This window comes from Rhea pennata, chromosome 6 (genome assembly GCF_028389875.1).
Source record: "Rhea pennata isolate bPtePen1 chromosome 6, bPtePen1.pri, whole genome shotgun sequence".
NCBI lineage: Eukaryota > Metazoa > Chordata > Aves > Rheiformes > Rheidae > Rhea > Rhea pennata.
This window is the reverse complement of record NC_084668.1, coordinates 29,646,457-29,664,724: the sequence shown is the minus strand read 5'-3', so window position 1 is coordinate 29,664,724 and position 18,268 is coordinate 29,646,457. Positions and strand designations below refer to the sequence as shown.

At 39.3% G+C, this 18,268-nt stretch overlaps 1 protein-coding gene across 1 annotated transcript in view; it reads left to right on the top strand.

Moving 5' to 3' along the window:
• Window positions 1–212: 212 nt before the first annotated feature.
• The window catches only part of COL5A2 (collagen type V alpha 2 chain), a 112,391-nt gene continuing 94,335 nt past the window's right edge, over window positions 213–18,268 (top strand). The window contains exon 1 of the mRNA XM_062578244.1: window positions 213–480. Coding sequence (XP_062434228.1) covers window positions 378–480 — 103 coding nt within the window. The 5' untranslated portion in view covers window positions 213–377. The remainder of the gene's footprint in view (window positions 481–18,268) is intronic.

Below are 18,268 nucleotides of genomic sequence, written 5' to 3'. Positions count from 1 at the left end.
ACAGCAGCAGCAAAATATCCTGAAAGTGTATTTATAAAGAGAAAAGTTCAAGGAAGAGCGAAGCTAGCTCTGATTCGGTTGTTTACCATCAATCAGACTGTTGCTTGGCAGGGAGTGGATGATTATGAGCCTGAACAAGCTGAAAAGGGGCAGGAAGAAAAGTGGAGGCAGCATTCTTCCTATTTAAAGCTGCATCCCCTGAAAAGAGAGTTTGCAGACTGTGCTGGAGCTGGTGCTGAAAAAAAGGGCTTGCAGACTTTGTCCTGGAACTGATGCTGAAAGGCAGAAAGATTCCCCAGCTGGCTTCATGGTGCTAAAATAACTTTACGTTTTTGCACTTTTCACTGCCCAGGAGGATACATGCCTAATATCTAGGCATGATGGCAGTCTGGGTACAAACGAGAACTTTTTTCATCCTTGCTGCTTTATTAGGGCGATTTGTAACCATAAAAGCACAAGAAGAGGAGGAATACGATGGTGGTGAGTTTCTCTTTGTTTTTTCTTTTTTCTTTTTTTTTCTTCTGTCTTGGTATGCAGTGTGCTTATTGCATGATTTGGATAAGTGGAATGGAAAACCTTTGAGATACAAGAGTTACAAGATTTTTGGTTCTGTATGTTGAGAAGGGGGCTGCGAGGTTTGTGCTTTGGAAATATAATCAGAAGACACGGGGAAATTTTTAAAGTTGGAGTTTTGTAGTGCTCCCAAGTCTCTCTGCGCACTGTTGTGTGAACACAGAACAGGGGAAGAGCACTTAAATGCAAAATGCTGCTGTGGGGCTCTAGGAATAAGCCCTGTTGCCTGGCATTACCAACATGTGGGGCTGTGGAGACCGAAAAGTTTGCAACAAAAGAAAACACTTCAGATGAGACTAAAAGCAGGCTCTGGGGTTGGAGGCGAGCCTGAACAATCTGAGCTGAGAGCAGTAAACACAGAAGCCTTGCAGGGTGGAGTCTTTTTCGCACTGAACTACATCGGTTTTATTACATTCTTTGCTTTAGGGAAGTACAAAAATGAGATTTTCCTTCTTTGTTTTCTTTTGTTTTCGTTTTCCTCCTCCTCGCTTTCCTTCTCTCTGTCCTTCCCACCGTCTCGCGCTTGCCGTTAATCCCCAGGGACGGGGTTTGATGGAATACAGGCTCCCTTGCTTGGTGCTTTCCCACCCTTCTGACTACTTCTTCTAAACCACTTCTGAGCAGTGGATTAGCGAGCTGTCTGAAGGCAGTGAGGCTGGCAAGCTGAGTACCTGACTTGCGTAATATGAACTTTCTTAGGCTTTTTTATATCCCTTTTTATTTAATATTGCTTCAATCCCTGTAGGAGAGAGTGATAGTCAAGGGGATTTGGTAGTGGCTGTACTCTTTCTTCAATCTAGATGTGCTGCTGTATTTTAGTTTCCTGAGATGTGAAAAGACTGATTGTAGGATATTCTGTAGCTATTGCACTCCTGTACATATTTTTTTTGGCTTCTTGTGAGACATCGTTAGACATTATTTAGAAAAGAAATCAAGGGGGACTAGTAAATTAAGATATAATACAATCTGCAGTTTTTGGGGGTATATTTTCAAGAGTTTTATTTTTCTTATAACTGGACTTCTCTTGTAATATGCTGCAGTACACAGCTGAGGAGGATTGAAATCCTAATGAATCAGGTGGTGCAGTAGTTCTGATAACACCACTCTACAAATAAAAATGAGATTATTCTGACTGTGCACAGCTGTGTAAGAAGTCCCACAGAGAGGCCACTTAGCATGAGATTGGGAGTATAACTCCCTCTGTTTCTATAGAAGAGACATATTTTTCAGGTATGTATACAACCAAAGAAAACACTTGTGAAAATAGTGAAGTCCCTTTTCAGTATCCATTTAGTAAAAGAGGATGGCTTTCTTGCTGTTTAAAAAACCCCGGATTTCTGTGGGGTTAAGTTATTACGTGTCATTTATTAGTTTGTTGCTGTTATGGAAATTATGGGGCGAGCCAGTAACACCACCTTCTGGGATGTACTTCCCATGCACTGATGGCTGGGGAAACTGTGAGAGGTACATGATCTGCCAGAGCGTAAAATATGCTGTAAGAAATTAGTGACATCTGTTTGCACTTATTTCACTTACTGGCTTTTCTGTTGGAGAATGTAGTGACTTTTGTCTACCATACATGGGAGCTGCTTTTCCCATGTTCCTTATTTTTTTTTTTTAAAAAAACCCAAACAAACCCCAAACCCACACCCTATTTTATAAAACAGTAGAGGGATAGTGTAGTGGTTATCACATCTGCTTTACGTGCTGGGTCCTGGGTTCAAGCCCCAGTGGAACCAGCACCAGGAACTCTTTGGGGAGCTGGACTAGATGATCTCCAGAGGTCCCTTCCAGCCTTGCTGCTGCTGTGATTGGAGTGTTGATAGGGAAGGTGCGCAATGAGGAGGAAGGGAATATATCCTGCATATGGGCCTGGTTTAACTGTGTATGCAAGGTTCTTTCAGTTCTGATTTAGTTTGTGATTGAGGCCTGCAAACATTGCAGAATGTTTGGTTTTTTTTCTTTTCCCCCTTAGTTTTGTCTTGAATTTAATACTAACTTGTGCAGAGGTCTACGATTAGTGTACATTGTATTGTACTCTAGGTAATTTTATACACCTTGCAGCTTTTGCACTTTTTCCCTTTTAGTTGGTCAGACATGCTATTTGAGTGTAGGTGCCATAGTAAACAAATTTCAGTGATCTCTGGAGAAGGAAAAAGGGCACTTTAGAAAGCTTAAATAAGAAAGATCATTGGATTTTCAGAAAATATGTGAAACACTTCTAGCCATCATTTTTCATGCCAACACTGAAAAAGTGAGAAGAAGTAAATATTAGTTCTCACAAACCACAGTGAAAGAAAGCAATAGCTTTTGAAAAAGTATCTTTTAGAATTTATCGCCACCATGAGTATGAGATCCATGCCAGGTTGTGTATTGATAGGTGAACTCAAAATAATAAAGCAAGTAAAATGATTTTCCAAAATGTTTACTACAAAAACTGCAATGCCTTTTCAAACCAAATGTACTCCTTAACAATTGTTTTTGGCACTTACCATTTCTGTGTTGAGTCCCTTTTAACTATTGCCAGTTTCTATATTCATTTTTTTCCTTTGGAACCATTGTAGCTCGATCTTTCTCAAGAACACTTGGCCAGTAGGTCTCTGTAGTACACACACTTAAAATGCACACAAAAACGTGAAAAGTAGTAGCACAACAAAATAACTCTAGGCCATTTTGAACCTAGATGTTTTAAGTGTGTCCCTTTAAATGTCATTTATGAATAAAGTCAGCACTTCAAAGGCCTGGAAAGAATGAAAGATCCTAGTTTTACGTTCAGTTCCTCATAGGGTCCAACTGGCTCAGCAGAGCAATAGGGCCAAAAGATGCCCACAAGACAGCTGGAATCAGGAGCTGCGTAAGCACTGAATACTTGGAGGCCCTGAACGCTTAGTGCAGGAGTTTCCATGCACAGTGTCCTTTTTCCTCTTCCTTTAGGAATCAGTATAGAAGAAATCACTAGAAGAAATGGTGCATGCTTCTAGGTAGTTGCTTTCCCATCCACAAGTGTAAATGTGATTGCTTTCTTCGAAGAAGTTATTAGAAAAAAAAATAAACAAACAAACCTAGAGTGCCTTTCAAGCATCTCAGTGAAAAATCTTTCCCTTGATTCACTTGGATCAGAACTGTGGGAATTGTTTCCCTGTGGAGGATTTGTCTGCTGTGAATTGCATCCAAGCGTTGCCATGATTTCCTGTGTTCCTCACTGTAATCCTATATTTGCCGTTAGGCTCTCACCAGATTCTGCATATTTTGTGGGAATTTATGTATCTCCATCCCAGTCCTTTAATGTTAGCCCTACTTCAGCTAAGACCAGTGAGGGATCTGGTACTGATTTAAAAATAGCTGGCCTAATTTCCCTTGTTCTGCTGAGTGACTAAGCAATAATAACTAAGGGCCGCACCGTCTGAGTTCATGATCCGCTCTGTCCTCTTGTTTGAGTTCTGGAGGTCCTCCACTTTGTCTGGAGACCAGACAGAGGAGAGAGGAAAATGGTCTGGCCTTAACGGAGACAGAAGCAACTGAGCTGGAAGGATGGGGGCTAGTAAATATATCCATTTTCCCCTCACTGAACTTAGGGAGGAAAAAGGTTGCTACATCGCAGAGTCTCCATTGTAAGCGCTGGGAATACACTAGCAAGGAAATTTTGCTGTAGCTGTGAGGAGGAAGGAAAATTCTTGACACCAAACGTTCTCTTAGTTTTTCTTTCCCTTTGGCCTTTGGCCTTTTCCCTTTTTTCTTTTTGTTTTTGTTTTTTTTTTTTCCTTTCTTTTAACCTTATAAAGAGTCTCTAAAGCTCCTGAGGAGAATGATGTGACAGGGAAAAAAATCTCAGCATTTCCAGCTCTAATAATTTTAGTGAGGATCTCATGATACTTGATTTTTGTTTTCCCCCAAAATTTCAGATCCCAAGATCATTTGCTTATATGCATACCTCTGCTGTCTTAGAGTTGAGCGTGTGTGTGTGCACTCATGTATATAGATACTTATGCTTGTGGGTTTAATCATTCCAAAGGATTCGAAAATAGAAGTGATTATTGCCCTAAAAAATCAAAAAATGAGAATTCCTCATTTTAAAAAAAGTTGCCATTCTTTGGGGACTGACTCATGATTTTTAAATATTTGTGGTTATCTCCCCAGCTTGTAAAACTGTGGGAAGGAGATTCTGCACAGAAATTTCCACAAGAAGAGTCCTCAAGAAAATTGTTTCTACTCTGAGTGGACTCTAGCTCAAAATTATGGAGTCTGTAATTGAGGTTCACACAAGCTGTACACATCAACTTGATTTTTAGTATATACTTTGTGCTTGAAGAGTAATTGTGTGCTTTGGTTGTTAGTGCAGGAAATTTTGCCACAGTGTTTACAAACATAGATTATTGCCATAGAAACGAAATGATCGTTTCATCCTCTCGATTTCCTCTCAGTCGCACTCTCATTCTTGCTTTGGCATTCTCCTAGCCCATTTCTTGGGCAAATTCAACTTTGCGATTTATTTCAATGTGCTAACAGTTTATTATTTTGGGTTGATCTGTTCATGTAAAACACTGAAAACAAATCTCCTCCAAACCCCTGAATTTATTATAAATTTACTGTGAAAACCCTGCTTAGAAATATCATCTGCTGTTGAAATGGTATCTAACCAGATTCCCATCGGGGTTAAGTGAGTCACAGGACGTTATGTGGTTTGTCTGTGATCAGAATTGTAACTGGTCAACTCACCAGGCTGCTCAGTCTTGTGAGAGAAGAAACGCAGGGGTTCTGCTGTGTACGCGTAGGGAGCCAGGGACTCGGATGGCAGACCTCCATCCAGCATTACAGTCCTTTAAGAGAACTGAGCAGATGTTCATGGCCTGTGTGCAACTATTTTTCAGTACATAGAGAAAGGCAATGATCTCAGTGCCAGAAAAAAAGTAATAATAAAAAATAGTGGCAATTCCAGCTGGAGACGTGATCTATCCGTATATGTACACTGATTGTTTCCCCCTTGTATGTCTTGGTGGCCTTGCTCATTTTTGTATGTAAGGCCCTGATGATAGAAGACGTTCTGAGAAATAACTGATTAGAAAGAATAAATCAGATAGTGCTGAGTGAGGAGATGCACAGTTAGATCAGGGAGGAGAGAATGGATTGGCACTTTAATACCTTGTTCTATAGACAAAAGACTCTATTCTCAATCTAATGCATAAAGCAGAAATAAGTAGTCTTCAGTGTAAAATGAATAAATTAATCAGATTAACTAGGAATTTCAGTTTTTAACAAAGGCTTCTTGGAGTTTGAAACTTCAGAACACTAGGGAAGATTGTTGCGCTCTCTGCGTGAAATCTCGAGTGGCAACAGACCCACGTTGTTAAACTGCAGCTCTAAAGCCCTGGCTAGTGTGTCATGTGCACGAGGTCAGGTGTAACTTGAACTTGTGTGATGCATTAATTCAGTAAATAATGAGACGGGTATAAGGAAAACGGCTTTTTCAGTAATATCATACATTAATTATTCTTCAGTTATTTAAGAAATCAGGTGCTTTGAAGTTGCAGTAAAATTGCACGTAGGTCACGTAACATTTTGAGGATGAGAGGTACTTTAGAGATCACATGTTTACTGATTACATATTTAATGTCTTAAGTACGTTACGTGTATACAAATCACACCTTGTTTCCACAGCTTTTTATCATATATTATGTTTTAAAGACCTGGATACAATTTTATAATCTCTTATACTTGAAAAGGTCGCCCTGGATTTAAGTTCAGAGAAATAAAAAGTGTTAGTTCTGTTGCTGAGCTACCAAAAAGGATAAAACAGTGATACCATCTATAGGAAGTAACACAATCTTGACTATAATCAGGGGTAATTGGGGGACAGTTGGTGAAGACTTTAGCTGTAAACCTATCTTTTTTGCCATAATTAATCCTGCAAAGGAAATAATTTCCTTAATTCCTTAAATCATTTTGCCAAATCATTAATTCCTCTGTATTATCATGGCTCTGGCTTATCAGTCCATGTCATTTGTTATCATCTACTACTTAACTAAGTTGTAGAGTTAAGCAATTTTAAGCCAGAGAGAGTCTTCCGACTACTTTTGAAGAATTAAAGGTTGAAGCAAAGCTCCAGCAGCTCTGGCCATAAAAGCCTCTTGTTGAAATATGGCCTCAGGAACACTAAAGCACAGTAGATGTTGTGACCCACATATTTTCTGTTCATGTTGCAGGCTCTGCAGCTGTGGTTTATGTTGAAAACAGCTGTATTGCTTAAAAAGAGTCCAAGTTGGGATGGGCTCATGAACTGAGTTAAAGTGTGCCCTCATGGGTTGTGCAGAGCCTGTGGGCTTGTGCTAAGGTGCAATATGAGGGGCTCATCTTTACCCTGCAGGAGTCACGGGAACTCTGCAGAGTGAGGTATTGGGATGGGTGTCTGGGTGTCTGCGGATGCTGGGCCAGACTGCATCTGGTAGACCCTCCTCGGCAGGTGAGCCACATGGGCACGAATCAGGCTGGACTGGCTTAGGAGATTGATTTCAAAGAGAAACTGATGGGCAATTTTCTTTCTAAATACTTGAAATAGTCTACTGTAACATGTATTCTGCATTTATACCATTTCAAGTAAGAAATTTGTTGGAACTGGTGAGACAAAACATACTGTATACCTGGTGTGCTGTGTGATTGACGAGGTCATAAAATTTTCATCAATAGTTCAGTAGGTTTTGGATATTTTCCAAGTTAATAATCTAAAAGGCCAAGAAGTTTGGACTTCATTATTGCTATTTCTAAGCAAGGGCATTAGACTCTCTTGTTTCCAAACTATTTCCATGATGAAATTGCATATTTTAATTTTGAATAATAGCCAAGTGAATATTTAAAGTTTAAAATATTTAGTTTTAATATGTGAGAGGAGGTATAATAGTTACTTACAATGGGAAATGCAATTCTCCTTAAGTCTGTGCAGTGATAGGGAATTTTGATATCATGATGGCACAGAAAACTCTTACAACAGACCAAGAAAATTGTTGAGGATTCTGAATTTTTATTCTGAGTTTACATTAGGGGCTTATTCTTACTGGAAAATATTAATACAGAATATTCTAACTGTGGCTTTCTTTAATGCTTTAGTATCACTGATTGGGACTAGAATTGTTACTCATTTCTTCCTAGAAAAAATGATAGTAGTTTGTGCACTTAAAGATCTCATATTGATTATATAATCATATATTTTGACTTCCCACTGAATTCTATTTTCAGCTTTTATAATTTGATGAAGTGTGAGCCCAGGCATGTGAACTTCCTCTACAATCCTAAGAGATGCCTCAGACATCGTTCTGTGTGAGATTCCCTTCTGCTGGAAGGTCCACGTAGCACTCAGCCTCAGTTAAAACTCTGACATGCGGCATCAGCTATGGGGAGAGCTTGGCTGTCAGTGAATTTGTTAATAAGGAATGCTTGTTTCAGATACTTGTTTCAATACGAGGTTGATTTATGGCTATGAAAATAATAAAGTACAGGAAGTTTCGGATGCCGATAAACCAATGTTACTGTGGTAGTTAAGATAAAATATCCAAACTGTTGCATATAATTACCTTTCTTACTACGCAGTGTAAAATTTCCATAGTCTCCTATGCTGTCTTTTATTCTTGTAGTAAGAGACAATTTCATTATTGTGTGGGAGCCAAAATCTTTTTATTCTGTTTTTATTAGCTGGTGAAGATAGGTCTTGTCTTTGGAGGGCTTCTCTAAGCTTGGTCTTTGGCCATGCTGCTGCCAGCTGAAGCCTTATTGGAGATATTTTGGAGAATGTGTGTTATTCTGCAACTTCAGGTAAAATATTGCAGGTGGGAAATTGATCTAACAGAGGTGTTTTTGTACTGAAAGACTTCCACAGTGTTTTGTGTCTTCACTGGTTTTCATTTACAGCTTTGGACTAGCAACAGTAGCTTGGAGGGGCTAAAGAATTCGTTGTAATCTCTGGGCCTCTGTTCTCTGGATGATGTGGCTGAATGGAAACACAAGCAGTGTCTCTAGTACTGCTGGCTGGAATTCACAGCTTCATTTAGAGTAGGAATAGAAGAATAAACTGTCTCAAAGACCTGTTCCCTGCTGTGCAGTAGATATCTGATTTAGAAAGTCCGTGTCTTCTCCATATACTCTTGGGTCATAAAATGCTTGCGAGAGCCTTCGGCAAGCTGAAGATCTGAAGTGAAAGAATAAAGGCATAATGATGTAGTGTAGGAAGAGACTAAGGGGGATCGAAAGTATCATCACGAGTCCGTGTCCTGGCCCAGTTGCTCCAAGATTAAAATTGCGGTCTAAAATGATAATGAAAATACAGGCTAAAAGACATGAAGAAACTGTTCCTTCTTTTAGAAGAACTTCTATCACATTTCCCTGAATAGTCATAGTACTAAAGAATGATTCAAAGACATTACTGATCATTTAAAATGTTAAGTATAAAAATTTACATGTTAACATTTAATATCTCTTATTTTGGGTAGGAGGGAGTGGGGGAGTGTGGTTTTTGAAAGGCGGAGAACTATGCTAGAATGCTAGAACAGTTTGGGTGTTCTGTGATATGAACTGGCCTTTTTCCTTGAAGTATGGTTGAAGCCATAGCTCTAGTCAGGAAGATGAGAAAAGTATAGATATTGTTTAAATTTGTAGTTCTGTGTTACTTTTAAAATGTAAGTAATGCAGCATTTTTTTTTCTTCTGAAAATTGACTATAAAATTGCAGTCTTTTATTCAGTTGATCTGTGAGTTAGCTTGGTTGGTTAGAGCGTGGTGCTACTAATGCCAAGGTTGTGGGTTCAGTCCCTGTATGGGACTATGCTGCGGGTTGGACTAGGTGATCTCCAGAGGTCCCTTCCAACCTTACCATTCTAGGATTACAGTTAACTTCAGAGGCTATTTTGAGAGTCTTGCTTTAAAAAGTCCTCTCTCTACCACGAGCTCATAGAATACGAATACCTTGATTGATTTTTAGTTTACTTTCCAATCTGAGTTCTCACATCTCCTGTCTTGTTAAATATCCCAACAGGCCAAGAAAAAACAGATGAGTAAAAATCAAAGCAGAAGCAACAGACAGAAGCTGTTCTTGCTTGATTGTCCATTCCCATTCAGCTTTTCACAAACGCTTTATTTACAACTTTCTAACAAATCTTTTGATGCAATGATATAATGATTGCTATCCTATGATGATGGTTTTTGTATCATTTTCTGCCTATCCTAAAGTAATTCTGTCCTTCAGCTATAGTGCCTTACGTTTCCCAAATGCTGCAGGTCACATGTTCGGTGGATGGGTAACAGTATCCTGTGGCCCATTGCTGAGATAAATATTTGAAATCTTACAGGGTAGAGGAACTTTCTGTAGACAGTGGTATATGATTAAGATTATTAGACATAAGTACAATTCAGCTATTTTAAGAGTCAGTGCTATTTTAAGAGAATGAGGTTACCCTGAATTATGAATTATTAAAAAGTAATGGAATTGGCAAGTGTATACCTTTTTAATAGAATATAGGCTTTCTCTTTTCTTGGGTTTTCTCATTTACAGTCTGCATTAACGATCAACCTCCTGGGAGGAAAGATACCATCCAGTAGTTGGGTCACTTCCTAGACTCTTGGAGGTTTTCCAAAGCTCCACTTGAAAGTGTGGATTTACCTTATTGTAACTTATCTCCACAAGGTTCCCAGTCCCAGTGGTAGCACAAGAAGTTGTGGCTGAGAAAGGAGCAGATTCTTGGCGGAACCTGTGGCCAGACCCGTAGAAACCTGTCACTGAAGTGGAGATTAAACACTGAGGGCGTTAGCTGGCAAAGTACACTTTCGTTCTGCGATCACCCCGATCGTTGCCTGGCAGAATGACTGTGTGAGGCTGATATCCATGCAAGCCGAAGCTTTCTTAAGCTGTCAGGTGTTACTTCCACAGGCCAAGGTAATTTCTTATAGTTTTGGAAAATTCTGCAATTATTCAACAGGAAATTTGAAAATCTGAGAGATTTAAAGTCTTTAGAGATGTGAACAGATCTTTCCAAGTTATTTCAGAGGTCAAATTCATGGACTGTACTATAGGCTCTCTATGCCCCCGTAAGGGAGCCTCATTCTTTAGCCTCATTCATGTTATGTACTGTGGAATTGTAACTTATACTGTTGTTGTGGGGGAAAGATATTAAAGATTTTCTTGCTTTTCTCAGTTTTAAAAGACGTCTGCTTGATGGCTTTATGCTGTGTCAGTGTAAAAGTATTTGATTGCTAGTAAAGCATTTGGTCCGCTGTCTCATGAAATCCTAGACTCAAAGTTAGTGTTGGATTGAATGTAACTGTTGTGAGGAGGAGGGAAATCAATTAATAAGGTATATGATTATCAGTAATGTATCTGTGTTGTGTGTGCTATCTCATGGCTTCACAGATGGTCTTCTGTAGTCATCTAGAACAGGAAAGAAACAGGATGTTAATGAAATTTATAGATGATATTGAAGATTTAAGTATTTACCCTCTGCGCAAAAAATACGGAGAAGAAATAAAAAGAACAGAATTATCTTAGGAAAAGGTATGCAGAGCGATTCATTAGTGCTGCTCCTCCCCTCACCCCCAAGAACTAACTATATGAAAGGTGCAGAAGAGAGAGCTCTTGAGGGGAAAAAACAAAACGCGAGATGGTATTATGCGGTGCGATCAGAGAAAAGTAAAACTAAGAGTGCTATTCTCTTTGTTACATAGTAGGACCTAATAGAGAAAAATATTTCTCATGACCCAAATTAGGAGAAACAGATGTGGAATAGGAGAAGAGGCTTTTGCTCATCCTTGAATGATTAAGAGCTTGTCAGCCCAAATGATGCATGGAAATTTAGGGTACACAGCCAGCCGGAATAGAGGAGATATTCGGACGACTATATTTTTTTATTGAAGGTTTTTGCCACATGTTCACCTGCTAGACCAAATAAACCTCAGTGTGTCCAAAGATCCAAGAAAGGAAATCGAAAGGAAGCAAGACAGCCAAGAACTTCCCAGAGGTGCTTTGGGTATGAGGTGGAGCTGATACCGCTTGAGGAGCCCTTGACTCTCTGTGACTGAGACAATATTTCCCTGGTGTGCTATCAGGTTCTGGAAGAAGGAGTGGAAATAGCTTGCATTTTCTACTCCTTCACTGGCACGGGCAGCAAGTAGTATCTTTTTTTTTCTCCATTCATTTTCCATTGAAAGGGAGACTTTTGTTATTAAAAAAACAAAATTAATACATACACTGAAAATCTGTCAGATTGCTAAAGAGAAGCCTCTTACTTGATGCAGTAGTTGATGGAGTAGTTAAAGTAGTTAAAGAACTACTCCAAAAGTTGATTTTTACTCAAGAGGTACATAGAAGAGCAGCCAGATCAAACTGATGGAGCTAACTTTTCACATGCTACCATCAGACTTAGCAGCCTTTCTTTAGGAAAGTGAGGTATTAATGTTTTTGAGGTGAGCTTTACAAGGTAGAACTGGAGCATTATGTGCACTTTGCACCTCAGGACACACAGCATTCAGTTTGTTAGCCGTCTTGTATTTTATAAAATGAACCTTTAAAAACACAATTTCAATTATCTGAATAGTGGAGGGGAATACACATGAGAACAACTTCCTGAACAGTGAAGGGGAATGCGTATGGGAACAGCTTCCGGAGGTGTGATTGAGACTTTTGTAGACCAGGTATTTGAATCATAGTACTTTCATCTGATTATTATAGGCTGTGATCTCATAGACTCTCAGTTTTTCATCTGAAATGCAATTTTGACCATTAAAGTCTTTTTTTCCAAGAAATCTTAGTGTAATGAATTGATAATGTGTTAATTTCAAATTGCATGTACTAGGAGAAAACCGCCAAAGGTCTGAATGTAATGCTCTGTATTTATTTAAAATATCCTTAATTTAGAACTCATTTAAATCAAAAATGTCGTTTATATTGGGATCTCAAGCTACCAGTATAAATGCTTATTTTTTTAATAGAAATTCAGAAGTGTTTGCACCTTGTTGCATGTTACATTTTAGATTAGTGCAATGAAATATGATTTTAATTTGGAGGAAAGTCCCTGAACTCTCAGTCAGAAGACTTAAATATTCCATCGCCAGGGAGTATTTGGATATTTAGAAAGCTGCGGCCTTTTTTCTTTCTTTCTTTTTTTTCTTCTTTTTTTTTTTTTTTTTTTTTTTTTTTTAATAAAAGGTAGTGTGGTGTCTCAAGACATCAGGCATTCCCACTGCATGGGAACTCCATTGCAAGACAAATGCATCTTACTGGTGAAAGTGATGGAGGATGATTTCCAGATGTTTAAATGCTTATTTTGGCAAGAAGCACAAAATACTGGAACATGCATTGGCAACAAAGAAAGAAAGGAAGTAAAGAACCTGGTGTAAGAGACATCGGGCCCGACGACAGGCAGAGCAGAACGTGGGAAACGGAGCCATGTGGGGAAGGAGAAGCCAGTAGAACAGTACGGCTGCTCTGGTAGCACTGGGCGCTAAAATTGTATTAGTGACTGGCAGAGTGCCAGGATTGGGAGTGAGAGGTTTTGACAAATTATCCTTTACCTGTTTTTCATTTTTCCAGTGGAAACTTTTGCTGTAGGACTGAAATATTTTATCTGAACCTGGATACTGAGATTGAGTAGCTTTTGGCATGATTTGTTTTTATGCTATTTTAAAAGGCAGGACCTTCCTTTGAGTTTGTTCAGTGCCAAGCACCCTTGATCTCAGATGAAACATTAGGGTGCTACTATAATATACGTACTGAGACACAATGCCAGTAACATGTTTGTCGAATTGCATGGGTTTTCATGCTGAATAGCTTGACCAAGGTCAAGTGGTGGAACCGAGCTCCTTAGCTCGGTTCCTGAGCAAAGAAATCTCTAGACAGTGAAGCAACTAAATTGTTTCCAGCTGTGGCGTTTCAGGAAGCACACCTTTCTGCGTTAGCACATTTTATCAAATGGCACACTTGTGTATGAGGGATAAATACCCTGGGGGCAACGGGGTGAGGAGAGGGCAGGAAGAGGAGGAGGGTGCAGGCCAGTTTCTTGATATCTTCAGGTTACTCATTTGCTGTCATGAAGAATGCCAGGGCCATTCACTGGGAGCTGATTTTTATTAGTGGTGTCTTTCCAATGGTTTTAAAAGTGAGGATATGGACTTTTTCTTTTTCTTTTTTCCCTTCCCCCTGTCCCCAGCTGTTCTCCATTTCTTTGAGACTGCCCTGGTTTCCTGGGAAATCCCCTCCCCCCCTTTTTTTCCCTAATTTACAGGCACTGTGCAAGATGGGCAGGTTATTTTATATGTATTTGACTGTAATGAACAGAAAAAGTAAATATTTGGGTTTAAAACTCCAGTTCAGCAGAGTACTTGCAAGCCTAAATTTAACCACGTGAAAGGTCTTATTTCTTGTAATGAGATGACTTGCACTTAGTTATATTTGCCTTACTACCTTAATAAATAAAGACTATATATATATATATATATATATATGTATGTATATCTTTTTAATTTGGAAGATGGCAAGAACATCAGAAGCTATTCATTTGGTATAAGAATTAAGAATTAATTAGGAAAAATGGTGCAGCAGTAGGTAAGTTGTGATCAAAGAGTTGAGTTCATAGTCTTAGAGTGCTTATCAATTATATTGAAATTATTTTAAGTGCACGTAGAGATTATTTTCACATAAGGAGTGTTATTTAAATGCATTACCACTGGAATATTAAAAATATGCAAACTTTTTGTGATTGACACTGATATTAAGCAATGCTGAGTTTTGCTATCTGTATTTTCTGCCCAAATTCACATGGTTGTGACTAAAGGTGGTAGCAGTCCAGAGCAAACATCAGCTCATGCACCCAGCCATTAACAAACACAGCCCAATTTCTGGTTTCAGCAGAAGCCATGAGAATCTGTGTGGCTTTGATGTGAGTTTTTTTTTACTCAAATCTTATGAAAAAGTTTATCATGAAACTCTGTGCTTAAGAACTAAAAGCAAGTTGATGTGTTCAGACTTCTAAAGACCAGCTATTTACTTAGTATTATGGATAAACCCCTGATAAATTTTATGTGAAGCCACATAATGTTCAGTGAAGATCTAAGTTTGAGGTAGGATTAGGCATGCCTAAACTAGACAGTAATTTGATATTTGGTGTGTGTAATATCATAATCCGTAGCTCTGCCTGGAAGAATGTGCTTCAGGAGACCTACCCTGGGGTGACGGTCCTGGGAGAGCACTTGACTACCCTTGGAAGGGGGAGGCTACCTACAGCCCTGCTTTCTAACAGGCCACAGCTGTGGCTCGCTAAGCCCTGCAAATGCCAGTGCGCATTGCCTCAGTCCCACGAGGAGAAAACCTTCTGGCGTGACTGGCCCCTGCCTCTCTCGTGCTGGGGCAGGAATCACAGCCGAGCAATTTGTGATGCACCATCTGCAAAAGCCGCGCGAGAGCAAGGTTTGGCTGCTCTTACTCACGCCTGCCTCAAGCCTCCCCTTAAAGCCTCAGTTGCTTCATTGCGATCGCTTGGCGAGTAAGGTACTGTCCAGCAAAGAAGTGAAAGCTGCCGCTTCATGCGGCTAAGGCTTTGGAAGTGTTTTTTTTTTTTTTTTTTTTTTGATCTTGCTAATCCCATAGGTTAAATTTGAAACTTCTGAAGACTGTTGGTCTGAAAAGGTTATGTCTAATTGTGAGATAAAATATATTTGTGGGCTGAAAGATGATGAGCTGAAGTGAAGGCACGTGCTGTTGTATGGTGTGTTATTCAGATCTACTAACCATTTGCTGATATTCAGATTAGCCAGCAAACTCTTAAATTCCTGGAGTTTATAGGCTCATCAAATGGTAACTGAAGAACATTGTTCCTTGAGAGAATTGTGAAACACTGAGCAGCAGTTATTGCAGTGAGTTACGCTGTACGTGCAGGCTGTACCTAAAGCCTGTTCTCCAGTTGGTTCTTTTCTTTCTATCCTCACAGAAGGAAAAAGGACTGGGTTTACTGTATCCTTATTATCTCCTACCACAGGAAGATAAAACTAAATCTGGTTAGGGTTAACGGAGTCATTCGTGTTCTGACTTTTACTTTGTGAACTGCGCAGCTGTGGGGTTTGGAGCCGATTTAGCCAAAGGGTACATTTTTTCTAAACTAGTTTCCAGTGGTTGCTTGTTAGAACTACCAGCTTACACTTCTGGTCACACAGAAAATAAAGATCAGAGTGATTTTTTTTTCTTGATATTTTATTTCATTTCTTTTTAAGACAGCTAAATTAATTCTTCATCTTGATCTTGCTTTTCTTTCATCTTCTTGCTTGTGGAAGCTTAAGGACTGAAATTCCTCCTTGAAGTTTGGAAGGTTTATAATTTTCTAAGTCATTGTTTATTCAGTGTAATGCAGCTCACAATGTAATGTAAATACCAGGACTCTGAGGCTCCTAAGCATGTGGATAGCGCTGAGTTGTAACTGTTTATCCAAACGGCAGAGCTAGCTGTAGGACATTCGTCAACAGGCAGGCAACGCAAGTAGCTGATAATCCCGAGCCTGTCTGGTATCTAGCAGATTGTGCGGTTTAGAGTATGCTTAGGCCTGGTTCTCTTGGACTCTTTTTCAATAGGTAAAAGGATTCTTTTTCATCACTTATCCAGTATAAATATGATGGGGATTTGGCAAAAGATTTTTGAGCTGATGCAAGATAAGCTGGTCTTGCTGCTTCGTGTGTCCATAGAGGCAAGGCTTCCAGTACTGATAATCCCAGCCCAAGATCCTTGTCTTGCTCTGAGAAAACAACAAATAGTGTAATGCAACTACAGTTAAAGTAAGTTTAATAAAAGAAATTGTTTTTGAGTCTGGTATCCTCTGTTAAACTGAAAAACTAAGCTAATATTGTCAGTTTGACTAGGAATAGCAAAGTCAATTTTTCAGGAAAACGTTGAGATGTTAGAGAGGGAAAGAGGCAACAGCTGTGTAACCCATAGGGCATTGCAGGTAATACACAATTACAATCATTACATTATTTTTTGTGTGTGTGTGATTTGGCACAATCTTTTCAGGCATCTGAAAGGTTTCTTTCAAGTCTTAATGAACTAAATATATCCTGTTTTCCTAAGGATGATGTAGGTGTGTGTGCAATTCTTCATCTGTAGCTCTTCTATACATTTTTGTAGCCCAGTAATAGATTTGGAGCTGGGACAAATTGTAGATATGGCCATTAGCCTTACCTATTCATGTACTATAGTCTGAAGGACATGAAATGTTTTCTTAAAATGCTTCCTCCATCTGTGCTAGCTTACAATGATTTTCTTGGCTTTTCTTTTCTTCCCCCCCTTCTTTCTGTGGGAAACATGTAGAAGCCTGCTACCAGACGGCTCTGATTTTGAAAATGCAATTGTCTTCACACACAGTGCCTAAAGGCAATGTTTTTCTTTCAACCCAACTAAATATGTAATGAGTTTTCCGGCACCTGTGGTAATATGTTCACTGTCATATTACGAGAGCCTGACATGCTTGCAAAATTCAGGTTTTCTTAGCCTTTGAAATTTCTGGTGTGTCGTGTGTGATTAAAGCTGAAGTTGTGGGATGTGCCAGTGCTTTAGGTGTTTCTTTCAGCAGACAGTTTCTCTGAGTAAGAAATGTCGCTAACATGTACTGTTCCATCTGGACAGGAACATCTGCCTTTTGTTATCTAGTCAAAAGAAAAGATTTGGTGAAATCTTAAACAGGGCTGGTATGCGTATATCAGAATATTAAGAAGGGCAGAAGAGAGCTTAGAAAAAAAACTACATGGATTACCATTCCCTTTGATCCAAATTGACTTGAAATTACAAAGAATGTGTATAGACCCTTGCCAACATTTTTAGAAGCTGGTGGCAAGATATGGTCAAAGAGAACTCCTGAATTGAACGAAGTGTTTGTGCCCCTGTGTTCCGTAAAGGTTGCAGCACGATGGCTGCTCTGCCACGCTTCCCCTGCCAAAGTGGGCTGGCCGGAGCACGAGCTAACAGGAAGACTACTCTGCTTTTATTGCTTGGGAAGGATTCCTTCTGAGTCATAACCCGTCTGAACTTTCTCATTGTAGTAAAACATCATCCCCTTTCCAAAGCAGTCTGTGCACACTGATGGGTTAAACCTGCGTTGCTTAATGCGTTTAAGAATGTTACGCTGCTACTAGGTAGGGAAATGGGAACGTAGAGTGATTAGATAGGTATTTCCAAATGTATGCTAATTCTGAATGTTCACCTCAAACACTTGGCTATCTCGGCCTTGCACTCACAGAGTTATTCACGCTATCACCTTTTGAATGAGGATGTTTCACAGTGAGCCCTAGGCACCTCTTTTACACCAGAAATTTTTTATTGTATAGCTTAGTTGCAAAAGAACGTATGGCTTGGAAAAAGACTATTGCACTGATCTTCATGTGCTGTCCTGCTTGGAAGAAGGTGCTGTTGTTTAACAGAGAAGGTGTACATGGATGCCATCTCGCTCTTTGCTTGTTTGTTACCAGATGTGCATCTGGGATTTAAATTATTGCTCTTAAGATATTCTGAAGAAAAATTATGTGCCGAATGAAAAGATTGCATTCTTTTACCTTACAAGTAGGCTTTCCTGTCTGGGTGCCTGATCACTTGATTCCCTAGGAATTAGTCTTTTTGGAGAGAACTGCCAGTAATGAATTAGGCCTGTTTTGTATGTTAACCATAAGTAGTACATAATTACTTGAATTCA